Source organism: Phalaenopsis equestris, unplaced genomic scaffold (assembly GCF_001263595.1).
Source record: "Phalaenopsis equestris unplaced genomic scaffold, ASM126359v1 Scaffold000002, whole genome shotgun sequence".
NCBI classification, from domain to species: domain Eukaryota; kingdom Viridiplantae; phylum Streptophyta; class Magnoliopsida; order Asparagales; family Orchidaceae; genus Phalaenopsis; species Phalaenopsis equestris.
The window spans coordinates 16,968,018-16,983,100 of NW_018164444.1; the positions used below are offsets into that span (position 1 = coordinate 16,968,018).

At 39.9% G+C, this 15,083-nt stretch overlaps 1 protein-coding gene across 4 annotated transcripts in view; it reads right to left on the bottom strand.

The window, feature by feature from the left end:
* LOC110039438 (DENN domain and WD repeat-containing protein SCD1) overlaps positions 1-15,083 on the bottom strand; it is a 149,499-nt gene that overhangs the window by 52,442 nt on the left and 81,974 nt on the right. For 3 of the 4 annotated variants that reach the window (XM_020744492.1, XM_020744495.1, XM_020744494.1), the window contains 5 exons: positions 12,030-12,222; positions 11,750-11,873; positions 11,585-11,648; positions 11,452-11,496; positions 5,613-5,688 (listed from right to left, as the gene is read on the bottom strand). In XM_020744492.1, coding sequence (XP_020600151.1) covers positions 5,613-5,688; positions 11,452-11,496; positions 11,585-11,648; positions 11,750-11,873; positions 12,030-12,222 — 502 coding nt within the window. The remainder of the gene's footprint in view (positions 1-5,612; positions 5,689-11,451; positions 11,497-11,584; positions 11,649-11,749; positions 11,874-12,029; positions 12,223-15,083) is intronic. The other variant, XM_020744493.1, reaches the window with a different exon arrangement.

Consider the following 15,083-nt stretch of genomic DNA (forward strand, 5'->3'; position numbering starts at 1 on the left):
AATTAGATTTTTTTAAAATACTACTTAATATATATATATATATATATAAACTTGATGAGTAGTATTTCGAGCTAAAAGGAGCCGAACACGAACGAACACATCTTAGTTCGGGTTCAGCTCGTTAACTTATTGAACGAAAATAACGAGTTGAACAAGAGCTTCTTAACGAGCCGAACAAGAGCTGTTCGCGAACAACGAGCCGTTTTGACAGCCCTAGTTGGGTCAGGCTTATGGGGTCAGACTTCATCTGTCGAAACTTATGTCTCCTCATATTAATCAGGTCGGTCTTGTTAAAGTTAGCGAAAATGTTGCAAGCTTTCGGTAAGTCAATCCTAAAAGCATTGTTGTTCCTAAGTACATCATGATAGAATAAGTATTCATCTACTTTTTTCACAACTTGAGCTGGAGTTGCATAATAATGTAGATTTTCACGTCCCAAATCTTGAGCAAGTAGATTTATAATCTTCTTCTCTCACTCCTATTATGTTGGATGTGTCTGATAACTAAGCCAAAATTTATGGCAGGATGAGCCATATTGAAAGGTAACCACTCAACAGAGGCAAAAGTATTCATCTACTTTTTTCACAACTAGGTCAGGCTTATGGGGTTAGGAAAGTTTCGACTTCATCTGTCGAAATTTCTGTCTCCTCATAGTAATCAGGTCGGCCTTGTTAAATGTAGCAAAAATTTTGCAAGCTCCCGGTAAGTCAATCCTATAAGCATTGTCGTTCCTAAGTACATCTTGATAGAATAAGTATTTATCTAATTTTTCACAACTTAGAGCTGGAGCTGCATAATAATGTAGATTTTCACGACCCAAATCCTCAGCAAGTAGATTTAAAATTTTCTTCGCCCACTCATATTCAGTGAAATGTGTCTGATAACTAAGCCAAAATTTATGGCAAGATGATCCATACTGAAAGGTAACCACTCAACAAAGGCATCTTTTTCTTCTTCTCTGAAAGAGCATGGATTTCACTGTAGGATGTTCCTTTCTTCAAAGCTCCTAAGGCAATTTCCAACATCATCCATCCTGCCTGATAACCTGTCAGTGTATATATTGTTGAACTGAGTTTAATACCCAATGACTCTTTATGGAGTTCCAGAAGTGGCACAAAAGAGTCTCATCCTGCACATACTAAAACAACAGGGAAAACTATGAAATTAATCTATTTATCTGAAGAGTCAGGATTTCTCTTATCTGAGGTTGCTTTGTGTTTGATATCGGCTTGATATTGGAGTTAACCAAAACAACAATAAAAAATCAAATATTATTACTAGAAGCAAACATGCAATTACAACCAAATACACTTTAAAGAGAAAATACAACACACACGAAACACAACTCGTGTTAGGGCAGATTCCGGGTGATAGTGGTGATAGTCAGTCAATGATAACTAGTTAAACAAAATCAGAACAAGTAAAGATTATTACTGAAAGGCCAATAGGTGCGGCTAAAATCGCAAGCACTTGAGAAGGAGAAGTGCAACAAACACGACACAACGCCCACAATGGTGGATCGCGTGGTGGTGATAGTGGTTGTTAGGGGTTTGAAAAGGTGGTGGTAAATTAAAGGAGACGCAGAACGGCGAGGAAAAATGACACAATAATAGACGTTTGTTGTCCTGGCGACAACATCCAAAAAACAGCAGAAACAACAAGAGGTAAACAGGACAAGGAGCGACACCTTGTTGTTTGGGTGGTAGCAGCGAGGCATGCGGGTGGACAACAAGGTACGATCGGTCAAACAGTAGCAGTTTGTTGTTTGGGGTTGGCAGCAGCAAGGTAGAGGGGTTTTCAGTCGGTCGTGAGGGTTGACAGCCGGTAAGAATGGCTGCGACAGAAGGATAACAGCCATAGAAAGTGGTAAGGACGACTGCGGGTGCTGGAACAGGTAAGGACATCAACTACTCGTTGTCCAAGATCGCGACAACAAGCCGAAAGCGGATGGCAGTGGCTAGAAGATAGGAAAACCATAGAGAAACAACAATAAGGTTTTTTTCCGAGTGGTTGCAGCGAATAAGATAATTGCGGAAGCAGAGGGATGGTTGGGGAAGAGTGAAAAGGTCAAGAAAAATCACCACCTCAAACAAGATATAGTCAGAGCATTACTAATCGTTGGACACAACCCAAGAATAGAAAAACTGGATGCCGACAGATATCCTAACAGAAAAACACCAAAAAAATGACTTCCAAATCCTAATATAACACATACATAGAAAATAACTAAAAAAGGATAAATGATAATAGAAAAGAAAGCATAAGAAAGGAAAATGAGATTATTTCGGCCCATCTCTTGTGATAGCAAATTCTGTGGTGCTATAGTAGCTACAGTACCACGGTAATTTTGTGCGGTAGGCTCCTGCGTTAGTTAGGGGGCTTGGAGAGAAGATGAAAAGATAAGGAATGGCCTTCTAAGCAGTGAGAGCGGAGCAACAATTTTGGGCGGCTGGAACAACAGGGCAACAAGCGATGGCAGTTTAAACAACAGTTTGTTGTTTGAGGCTGTTGGACAACAAGAAAGCAAGAAAGGGAAGATGTTGTGTGTTCCTGCAACGACAGTCGATGGCTTGGATTGAGAGTGTTGCGAGGATGAAGAGTTGGAACGGTGATGGTAAGTTGGCAACAAGAATGAGGCTGCTCGAACGGTGATGGTAATAGGGATGGGGCAGCTAGAACGTTGTGGGCTGTCAAAAACAACAAGATCGAGGTTTGGTGGTTGCAATGAGGAAAGAAAAGTGGCAGCGAATTGAGGGGTGTGGGAAAGAAAATACTGAGGATAAATATTCCCTCAGAAACAAGCTACAACCGAAGCACCACTCGACCCTTGGAAGAATGTCACCTTAGACGAGTGACAGTAAGAGCACATTCTCGTATTCTGATATAGCCCTACAAGGGGACCATCGGATGTTTGTGGCTATCTTGACAAAACTTTTAGCAAAAAACTAAACCAATAACATCATGAATACAAATATATAATAAGAGGAAAATCAGACGAGAGGACCGGTCGACTCCTTGAAAAGATAAAACCTGGACCGTTTTGGTCCAGGTAAAAATTGGGTTGCAGAAAAAAGATTGTGTGCGGGGTTTGCCGCCCCCAAGTGGGCATGGACGCCCCCATGTCGAATATGGTCATTTTGGACATCCAATGTCAGTCCTTTTGATGCTCTTCTCAACGCCTGCAAAATGGTAATTGAAAGCACCACAATCTCATACTTTGCATGAACACTCATTACCTTGGGCTCAGTATCTTCTAAATCAGATACTATAAACTCAACTCGAGTTTCACTCCTGGGTTCAACTGCAATCGATGGCGTCTCTTCCTCACCTATTAGAAGTTGAGAATCTTCTCTTAGATCTTCATCTTCTTCTAGATCACTGTTTATTTCTTCAACTGCTTCCCAAACTATGAGAGAGAACATTTTTCTAGTTGTGCACTCTGATTCAGTATGCCTAATCCATGGCATTTAAAACACTTCCTGACGGAAACAGATATGAAAATAAGGATTAGTTCTACATGTTTTCTCCTCTAAGCTAGTGCATTCTTGGGCAGGCTTGGCTTGAATGTTCCCCTGACTGTACTCTTGTTGCAAGATCTTGGGGTTTAACTCTATCTTTAAAATGTGATTTTCCCTTGAGTGTTCTCTACACAACATTTCCATTATAAACTGGTAGGCACTGGCGTTACATCTCCTGTTAGATTTGAGACCTAGTAGTGTATTATCTTTTCCCTCGCGCTGAGGTAGGTGATTCAAATTTTGTCATCAAAATAATGCACTCTTCTTTAACTTGTTGGAAGCTAGTTTTACTATCAGGTCCGGTGGGACATCCTGGTACTCAAAGAAAAGTTTCGTGGTGTGAAGCCAATTGATGAGCATGTTCGGATACAAATGACCATCAAATTGTGGAAAAAATACACTGCTATCTCAAAGTCCTAACTCAGATATTTAAGGTCAATTCTTCATAATAGCGGCCCTTAACCCTTAAAATATCTAACAAGCACTTCTCCTCAATATCCTCAAACAGTCACTTCATATCTGTATTCTCTGACAGTCACTTCATCTCTGTAATAGAATGAAGTTAGGGTGACCCCACTGAAGGATTTCTTTCTCTCAATTTTATCGACTTGTTGTGGTGCTCGGCGGACTTGTGGTTGTATCCTTTCCATCATAAACTCCTAATTAGCGTCTCGCACTTGTCTCAGGGGTGGTGTGGTAAGGGTTTAGGGAGTAGATAAAAATAATGTAGGGTGTAAGGATGGTTTGAGTGGAAAAGGAGAGAAATTTCTTTCGAGAGATTGCGGGGGGGGGCGAATGGGTGGAGAATGGTTTAGGTAATGTGGACGCTAGAAACATTAAAGTAGAAGTAGGCTCATACTAGCTCTAATACCAATATATATTGAAGTTAACTCAAACAACCATAGGAAAAGTAGATATTATTACGAAAAGCAAAGAGGTGGTTATAACCAGCACACTTGAAAGGAAAAGTACAACAACAGGACACACAAAAATCTAAAATAGAAGCAGAAACGACACAAAATCTTAACTAGGGTTGATTTCGTGTGGTGGTGGTGGCCGATAGAGGCATGGAAAAGCAGTATAAAGGGGGTGTGTGGATCAAGCAATGAAGAAACAATGGCTATAGGCAGTTCTAGGCGGTGAAAATAGAAGTTAGACTATGAGAACTTGGTTCCTGTGGCGTGGGGAGTGGTTTAGAGTGGCTGGAACTGCAATGGCATTGTCAGAGAAGTGTTGGAACAACAGCGAAGCTACAGGATGTGGTTCAAGTTGCAAGAAAAACAACGGACAGAAAGGTGAGGCGCTTACAGGGTTATGGCAGCGAGGCAGAAGACTAGAAGAAGGTGGAGGGAAGGTTACGGGTGGCTGGTATAAAAGTGGAAAGTAATGTAACGGGCTTACGGAGCTGCGATAGTGAGGCAAGGGTTGTGAGAAGGTGGAGGGAAGGTTGTGGGGGCTAGGACAACAACAAGGGCGCCAGAGGAATGATTCTAGGCAGCTGGCAGTGAGCAAGGGTAGTTGGGAGAACATGAGGTGCAGCAAGGAGGAAGATGTGTTAGCGAAGCGAGAGGGATGCGGAGGAGTTGGACAAGGATAACACAAACACCATTCAACCCTTGGAAGAGAGTCACCACCTCGGAATGAGATAGAGTGGAGCACCACTCACTCCCAAATACAGCCCTAAAAAGGAAAAACTTGAAGTCAACGACATTCCTAACTAAAAACAAGAAGAAAACCTACCTATAACACATAAAGAACAAATTTACGGACTTAGGATAAATAAGAGTGAACCCCACTCCAAATAGAAAGGAAATCCATGAAAGGAAGTGTTGTTCGGCCCTCTTAGACTGGTCACAGTCGCAATCTCCTGCGTTACTATAGAAAGGATCGCGGGCGGCTCCATGCAATACAACTCCATGCGATAGTGTAGCTAGAATCAGGCCACAATAGCAGAACATACGAAATGGTTGGGGTCCCTGCGGTAACCCCGACATCAAATTGATTGGTGTGCATGTACATCTTTCAAACGAAAAAGAAAAAACTCAAATGAACTAACACATCAGGATATGGTAAAGTAGATAATTTCATGCATACCGAGAATTGTGCCGTACTCAAATGATGAAAGAGGATCATCTGTGACTCCTAGTTTGAGAAGACGCAACCACAATCCCTGTAAATGGTATAAATCCGCATATTCAAAATCAATGCCATGCTTAGCTTAAATTATATCATAATTTACCAATTAAAATGAGCTAACATAAAACAAATGACAGTGACAAATGAATGGAAAATAAATAGTAACATATAATTAATCCCAGCACCACCAAGAATAAGGTGTAAATATTCTTTTGGAAAATGTGCATATGTAGCACACAATTCTTATATATTTGCATATGTCACACCTAAACTTTCATATTTACATACATAGCACTTTTAAAAGTGAAAGTAGTGATATTTTTAATGTTATATTAAAGATTTGCGTGCTATGCACTTAAATATGAAAGTTTATGTGCGAGTTTTGTAAATGTATAAGAATTGTGTGCTACGTATGTAAGTTTCCCTTATTTTTTCCCTATTTGTAGCATAAAAAGGAAAACAGGTTTTATTAATATAATTATAAGTCAGATGGAATGAATACTTTTTAAGGCGCTACCACCAAGTCCAAACTATTAGAGGTTGTCTTTCAGATTTCATCATCGCAATTCAAGTCCAAATTGCATTTGGTGTAAAACTGCAGTTTTTATAAATCATGTGAAAGAGTTCTGAAAATGCCTGTGCCTTCTGCAGAACCTTCTAGCCCTCTTAACAATAATACAATTTCAAAGCTAATTGGTGCTTCCTCTTAAACTTCATATATGAAAATTAATCTGAATAGAAAACAGAGGAGACACGGGATGGGCTTACAGGACTCAAGATCACATTCAGCTCGTAAGCAGACACAGGATTTCTTGCATTCCCGCGGTCACGGGATGAGATCCCAACCCAGTATGGAGTTTCAGCGGGATTTCTGCAATCCAACAAGGAAGATGGTGGAATTCCGCCCCTATCAATGCCAAAACAGGCATTTTTTGCCTATAGTGCTATCATCCTTGTGAAGCTTAATTTTATTATATTTCTGAATTAGAATTAAGTTTTTTAATTAAGGGACTCTTTATATATTGTTATTTTCTATTTCTTGAGACATTTGACGTTTTAGAAAAATTCTTCGTTTTATGCTTTTCTGAGTATTGTATCATTTCCTTTTTCAAGTGCTGTGTATGAATCATGCTTAGAAACAGGTAGTGGATCATCTACGACCTTCCTATCTAGCTGTTATGGAGTTTGACCTGCTGTTTCAGTCCGGACAGCCGCCAAACAACATCTATCTCCTCCACACATCTAGGTAGCCCATATTTTCAATCCCTTGTTGTTCCACAACCACATCCCTGCTAGATCCGCTTCCTGAACATCTTCTAAGAGCCCTAGAAAGGTATCATCTGGTATCATAATCAGGCAAATCCTAGGATTTTATGGTTTTACCTCTCTTAATATAATCCAATAATTCTAAAAAAAAATCCCACCATACAAAAATCATTCATATTGCACTTTCTAGGCCCAACCCTAAATTTTCAAAATTAAACTTGCCTATCTCCAACAAAAATCCATCCCAACACCTATCATCAAAACTCTAAAATTCGACCACTCTTTTATCTACAATCTTACGACCATCAAAATCTTGATCAAGAAAAAAGAACTCAATGCCACAAAGAAGATTCCCTCAACGGATGCTCAGAAAATTACTATGGAGGACATGCAGCAGAAAATCCTCCGATTTCAATAGAACCTTGCAACATGGGAAAGTCACCATAGCAACAATAGTGATCACACAGATGGATTGGATGAAAATCCTTTCCATCAAGAAGCTTCAAGTGACAAAAACTCGATGTCGTGTCTATTTATCATTCAGTAAAGAGAGAGAAGGTGAATTTAAAGTAAATGTAGATTTATCGGATTTTGATGGTCGCATGAATCCAAAAAAGTTCATCGAGTGATCACAACCTGTGGAATGTGTCTTTGAATACAAGCACATCCTACTTGACAAAAGTTTAAAGCTATTCACCCTCAAGTTCAAAAAAAATGCATCTATATGATGAGAAATGTTGAAACGCATATACCAGCGAGAGGAAACAAGCAAATTCACTACTTGATCCAAGATGAAAGGCAGATGCACTGGAAGTATTTACCCGCACATTGCAGAAAGAGAATGTTCCAAAAGACCTCTCTTATATTGAAGTGTGGGCTAGTTTAGCCTGAGGAGAACATCATAGCATATCATCTAATGGCAACTTCTTAAAGGTACAACTCTATTGAGACAACAAAGTAATATCAGGTCAACACCATCCTTCAAATAAAGTTCAGTCGGATCATATGGCAAGAGTACACCCAGTGGTTGCATTAGAAACAACAAGACATCCAGTCAGATCATATAGCATGACTCGTGAGAATACCCATCAATATACAATTCCAGCTCTGGTTGTGCAAAAAAAAAATGATGAATATCTATTCTATCAAGACACTTTGGAAGGACGTATGTGTTTTAGAGTTCCCTAAAATGAAAGTGAGCATAAATTTTATAGTGAAGTTGCATGAGACACAACAAGAAACTTGACTTTACTATGATGGTGGTAGATCATTTCTAGAATCTTCTAACGAAGAAGGCATAGCCCCTCCTCCCAAAAAGAATGATGCGGGGTGTGCTTATGGGACTTGGGGTCATGTTCGACTTGTATGCGTAAGAGGTATTTCACATATTCCTACGGTTACGGGATCAAATCAAGTCCCAGAAGAGAATTTTTATGGAATTTTTGCGACCCGCAAAGGGAGATTATGGGATTCCGCCTAGATCCGTGCCAAAACAAGGATTTATTACCTATTTGGTTTAATATTCTTATATTCCTGAATCAGAATTAGGATTTTTGCTAGAGAGACTATTCATATGTTGTTCTTCTCTATTTCTTGAGACTTTTAAAGATTGTTATTATTTTGGGAGACATTGCTCTAAATTTTATGTTCTTCAGGGTATTATCATTTCCTTTTGCAAGTGTTGTATTTACATCAAGCTTAGAAATGGGTGGTGGATCCTTCTCCACTTTCGATCACGACATTACAATGTTTGACCTGTTGTTTTCAATACGAGTAGTCGCCGAATGACATTTATCCTCTCCAACCACATCAAGCAGCTCCATTTTCATTCTCCGACTATTACACAACCACATCCCTCCTAGATCCGCCCCCAAATACTTCTAGGACAAATAGAACAATATAAAGAGGTCAACATTTTACCCTCAGTGATTAAATCACTTATCACTCTAATACTCCTATTCTCGACTAAATCTACTAAACTTGTTTTCTTCTACCATCTTGGCCCACAAAATATCAAGCACAATGATTGGCATGAAAACACCTCTTATGAATCATGATACACATGTAAAGATCCAAAATACAAATTATTTAATAAAGAAACATCAATACTAAATTATTACTTAATTAGCATAATAGTTGAAGTAAAAACTTAATTTAGCCATCAAGATTATATTATTTTTTTAGTAAATTAATTGTTCAAAATAAATAAGTTCAGTTTTATGAGAGAAATTTTTGCACAAAAACAGTTATCGGCATACAACAATATTTTTAATCAACAAACTATGATAAAATATATTCATAAAATGTTGAAATGAAACGACCTAATTTTAGTTCAATTGAACTACCAAAAATAGATGGATTATTTCCTCTAACAAGGGCAAGGGGGAAGCAAATTCATGATAAAAGAGAATGAGCGAGCATAAGAAAAAGTGGAAGCTCAAACCAAGGAACAAAAAAATGCCACAGGCACGGAAAACATAATTAAGCCGACAAAACCGAATGTGGGAAAAGCCATAGGAGAGGAAAGTCGCAAGCAAACAACGTTGCATCCTCATAATCTTTTATTAATTATCATTCAAAGCAAATATTTATAAATTTAAAAATACAAATTTCAAAATTTTGTTATTTCATTAAATTATCCTAATTTCATTAGATTAGTCCTTAAATTTCTCTTTTCTTCTTTTTTTTTATTAAATTAAAACTTTGAATTTATTATTATTAATCTTTTGAAATAGAGATAACTCTAAAATGCATATTAAAAAAATATATATAAAAAAAAACTCTTAACCCTCAATGCACGTCTCCATTTTATTTTCTTCCTTCGGCCACAAGTACCTTCACACACTCGAGTTGCTCACGAGACTCCTCACTCACAAGTGACTATTCTTCCCTTTGGCTTTTTCTAGTTTGGGAAGCAGTTCTCATCGCCCAAGCCACAAGCTCGATTCTCTCTCTGGTATCAACTTCCTTCTACGCACTTTATCCTTAAAGCCGAGGCAAAAAATGACAGGCAAGCACATGGCTTGAGTCATCATTTATGCCCTAACTCCAAGATCCCCTTCTCCTTTGCTTGCTATTGTGTTTTCCTTGCTCAAGTTCACAAGCATCGCCGCCCTCCACTTTGCTCGAGGTCGCTACTCTCACCTGAATCCCTTCGATAGTATCTTCCTAAACTACTCTCCTTCGTACACGTCTCTGATTTCTTTTAGGATTTCGAAGTCATTTCGCTTTGAAAGATAGGTTATGTTCCCTCTTATCACAATTAATGTTTGCCTCCCCCACTAGTAACGCTTGAGATATGCAGAAATAACCAAACGTTACCATTGAGCGTTATCGGCTCTAGGAGGGAAAGATCTTGTTATGACATTCCCTGGGGCGACAATCCTGCCGGCAAGGCTTCACCTTTTTCTCTGAAACTTCTGGATCATCGTAGTATGATGACAAATCAATGATGTTAAATGTCATAGAAATGTTGTAGTCTCCCAGTAGGTCAATTTTATAAACATTATCATTAACCTTCTTGATAATTCTAAGGAGCCATCAGCTCTATCCCTGAGTTTTTTAAAGGAACTTGGAAAAAACTTCTCATTTTCTAACCAGATCCACACCAAGTCACCATTCTTGAAAGCCATAGCTTTCCTAGACTTAGTAGCCTGCATCTAATACTTGGTGTTCTACTTAACAATTCTCTTCCTCACCTGCTCAAATAAAGTTTGAATCTCTTTAACTCTAGCCTTTGCTTCAGCATTAAGCTCAATGGTGGAAAGAATAGGTACCAACTCTAATACTATGAGAGGGTTTAATCGATGCAGCATCGACTCTTCGTCGCTTAAGGATTTTTGGTAAAAAATTGTTCACATCGTCTTCTCCATCCAGTTGGTTATCATTGTTGATGTAGATGACATCCTCATATTACCTTCTTGCAAAATCAGCATGCCTCCAATTCAATTGGATGATTTCAGATTGGCAACATAATCACTCGCTCCTCACTTCATGATTTCGACTAAAGTAAGATTATGCATCTAAGGTTAGTCAAAGGTTTAGATTTAGACGGAGGGTTTATAGAAATATAAAAATTAGATTTTTGAAGATTAAAGATTAAGAGTTGGGAATTGAGATTAGCATTTTGCTCTGAGATGCCAAATGACCCCGCTCTGGATTTCTAGAAGGTGTAGATAGTAGAAAGGGTGGTTGGGTTATTAAACAATTGAAAAAAAAAGGAATAAATTGTTTGGAAGAGAACAAGGGCGGAGGGCGGAGGCTGCAGTCTCTGAACGAAAAACAGCAACGAACAGTACCCGACTGTTATATTGGCGAAGTCCGAATGAGATGATGATCCACCATGACGTGGGAGCAAGAAACACAGAAAAAAATTGGTTTTACATTGTTATATTTATGTTAAGCTTCAAAATTCCATCCAAAATTGATACTCTGAGCTCTCTGGGCAATCCGTGACACAGCATGCATAATAGCACAGAATTACCTTACTATATAAAGGGTAATAGCCAAACGTAGTGCTAACAGAATTTACCTGTAGCTTTACTTGGATATCTAATACCATGCGCTCCCTCTCAGCCTGCAGATTATAATCGTTCAAAGAAGAGGTTTCACTTCACGAGTATTCAGCCATTTAAACAAAAAAAAAAAAAACAAGTGTAACTCACTGCCCTCTCCCTGGGACTCAAAGCATCCCCATTTGAATCAATACCACCAAGCATGGAAGGCGAGCTGGACCAAAAAAATTGAAAAAAACAGAGAAAGCAAGAAAAAAAAAAGGAACAATTTAGATACATTTGTATAATTTAGGCTGCTCTCGAAGCTTCTTATACCTTGGTGATTGTTTTGCAGAATAATCCAAAGCACCGCTAGCTACTGCAAGAATGGATCTACGCTTTTCTTCCTGCTCGTGGGTCCTAATGCTTGCTGGAAATCGATCATAATGACACTTTTCACCTGCACATGAAGAAAATTGATAATAGTTATCCAGCTCAAGGACAAAAAGAATGTAGAAGTGAGACCTTACATACAGATATTCATGTAAATTAAACCAGCAATGACAGGCTTGCATGTTTGAAATAATAAAAAAAAGAAATAGAATATCCAGAGAACCTGCTGCCTCTTTATAAAGAGAAGATACTGTAATGATCTCAGGCTCTACAGCAGAGGGAAAGATAATCATGGGATCTTGACCCCTGCCGGTTGCATCTTGCAATTTGTTAAGAAGGTTACCACTGCTTTCATCGGAATTGCTAAATCTCTCCAAATAGTCCAAGAAACCTTGAGAATCTAAGAATTGCGCAATCTGAAAAATGGCACAAGATTCAAAGAACACATGCAGAAAAAATGGCAGAAAGCCAAATTGAATAAATTGAGTTTAAAGTCTTCATATTTTTATCAGGAAATGAACAGGAATAAAAGAAAATATTTATATCCAATGTTATGAGAAAGCCTAATTAGAACTACCTTATGTATATCCCCAACCATGCCTGCAAAACTGACACCAGAGGAAACCCAGATCACAATAGAAATAGACATATTATAGCTGAATTTCAAGGGATTACAAACAGCGACACTTGCAATAAGATAAAAACACAAAGCTAGGGCGTGGATTGGGGTGGAGGTGTTGTGGTTGTATGTTGGGTGGAGGGTGATGGCAGCAGGAAGGTTTAGGAGGGGTTGTACAGGTTCAGACTGCAGTGGGGAAGAAAAGAGAGAGGGCTCGGTTGGGCTATATGCGATTGGACTGGAGTAGTGAAAGGAAACGTTGAAGGGCTGCTGTTGGTCTGTTGGAGTTGGGCAGTAGTGGGGAAGGAATTGGGGAAGGGCTGCTGTTGGACGTTTGGGCTGTAAGAATTGGGCTGTAAAGAGGAAGGAAAAGAGAAGGCCGGCTGTGTGGAGGTTGGCTTTGGGGAGGAAGACAGGACCATGGGAAGGTGCGGTGGGACAGCTGTGAGAACAGTAACAGCTACGGTAAAGATGGCTGTAGGGAGGCGGGAGTTGTGAGTTGGACAAGAGGGAGTGCGGGCTGAAGGCGGTAGCAGGGAGTGGGAGATGGGCCGACTGGGATTCTGGCGCGACGGAAATCTGCAGAGGGAGCCTGCAGGTATTACGTCTGGCAATCAATCCCGGATGTGCTGAAGGAATCCCAAGCTGGCTGGACAGGATGGAGGGGAAGTAGCGAGAGGGGGAGGCTGGAAGCGAGCAAAGGATACAATCAACTCTGGTGTGAGGGACACAACCGAAACACCACCCTAAACGTCAGATACAGCCCTATTCCGACAGCTTTCCTCACAAACAAAAATCGGAAAATAATATAAGTTAACCCTAACACTAAAAACAACATATAAATAGAAGAGGGATGGGCGGGAAACGAAAAAATGAAGGAGAGGAAATTCTCGCTTACTGATAGTTGTTCTCAACTGAACCAGCTCAGACCTAACCGGTCCAAATTTTAGAGAAAAACCCCCGAGTCATTTTCCCGAGATTGGGGGAGCTTCAACCACATTAGTCGAAGCTCCTAGCTCCTGATGGTTTGGCATTAAGTCCCCTAGTAGGTTGATAATGTCGGTGATGTCATTCCACAATACATTCTCATAGAATAGGTAACCATCCTCTTGTGGCATATCCTGAGAGGGAGCTGCATATAGAGGTGGGTTCCCACAATACCGCTCGAGCCCTTACACGTGGAATCTTCTCATTACACTTCTCGTGCCTAACGTGTAGTGATTGAGTAACAAGTATGTGTGGACAACTCAATTCTAGGATGAAATTTGTGGCGGGTTGTGCCACTCTCACTGGCGATCACTTAGGAATGCTATATTCTTCACTGACAGAGCCTAGGCCCATTAAAGCATTTTCATCCCACTCAAGCTCCTAGGGCACATCTCAAAGCTGAGGTTCATCCATCCTGTCTAGACATCTGCTGATGGGTACCCCGCTGAGCTGAATCAAACATCTGAAACACTCCTCGTAATATTCCAAGCATGGCACAAAATAAATCCTCTTCGTACATGCTGGACCTCCCTCCGTAGGGGCAACTCAAGAAGGGGTCCATAAATCTGAAACATTTGCATTCCCTCATTTGTGGTGACCATACATCTTATGTTGGCTCCTCAAACTCATACCTTTTGTAAACATCCAAGATCAATTCTGCTGATGTTTCTCTCAATGTTTGCAAAATATTAACGCGAGACACCATAATCTCATACACTGTTGGACTGTCCATTAGCTTGGGGTCACTATCCTCTAGAGACACGACTGTCATCTCAATTGGAATCTCTATCTCGAGATCAAATTGAATTGGTGGCGTCTGGAGTGACAGCTACGGTACAGGTGGTTGTGGACAGAAGTGAGTGCAGGCTGAAGGCAGTAGCATGAAGTGGGAGACGGGCCAACTGGGATTCTGGCGAGACAGAAACCTATAGAGAGAATGGGAATCTGTAGGTATTACGTCTGGAAATCGTTGTAGGATATGTTGAGGAAACTCTAAGCAAGCTGGATGGATTCATGGGAAGCAACAAGCAAGGGGTGGGTGGAAGCGAGCAGAAGATGAATACAATCACCATCAGGGAGAGGGATACACTCAGGGCACCACCCTAATCGTCGGATATAACCCTCGAGGAGAAAACAGAACGTCTGCGGCTGTCCTCAAAAATAGAAATCAGAAAATAACATAGGTTGAACCCTAACACTATAAACAACATATAAATAGAAGAGGATGGGCAGGAAATGAAAACATGAAGGAGGGAAAATTTCCGCCTAATGAAGAGTAGAGAGGGGGGTGGGAGGACTGTTCAACCCCCTCTCTCAACTAAACCGGTTCAGGCCAACCGGTTCTGCTTTCGGAGAAAAACCCCCGTGTCAAAAACTTAGACTGTAATGCCAGAACAAAACTGAATCATGAACAAGGTTTTGTAGTTCATGTAAAAAGAAACCAGCCTTAGTAGTTAATTTCTGCTCATAAGGCTCAATTCAGCTGAAACACGAAGTTCAATATAGTAAATCAAAAAAAGGTAGGCATTAAAGCTTTCAAGCCATAAGGAATACTAGCGCAAAAGTTCTTTCCATCAACGATTAACAATGTTCCCACAGGAGCCATTAGCGAAATAGAACCTAAGATCCCCCAAAGAAAGTTACATAAGTTTTTAAACCCGCTAACTTCAC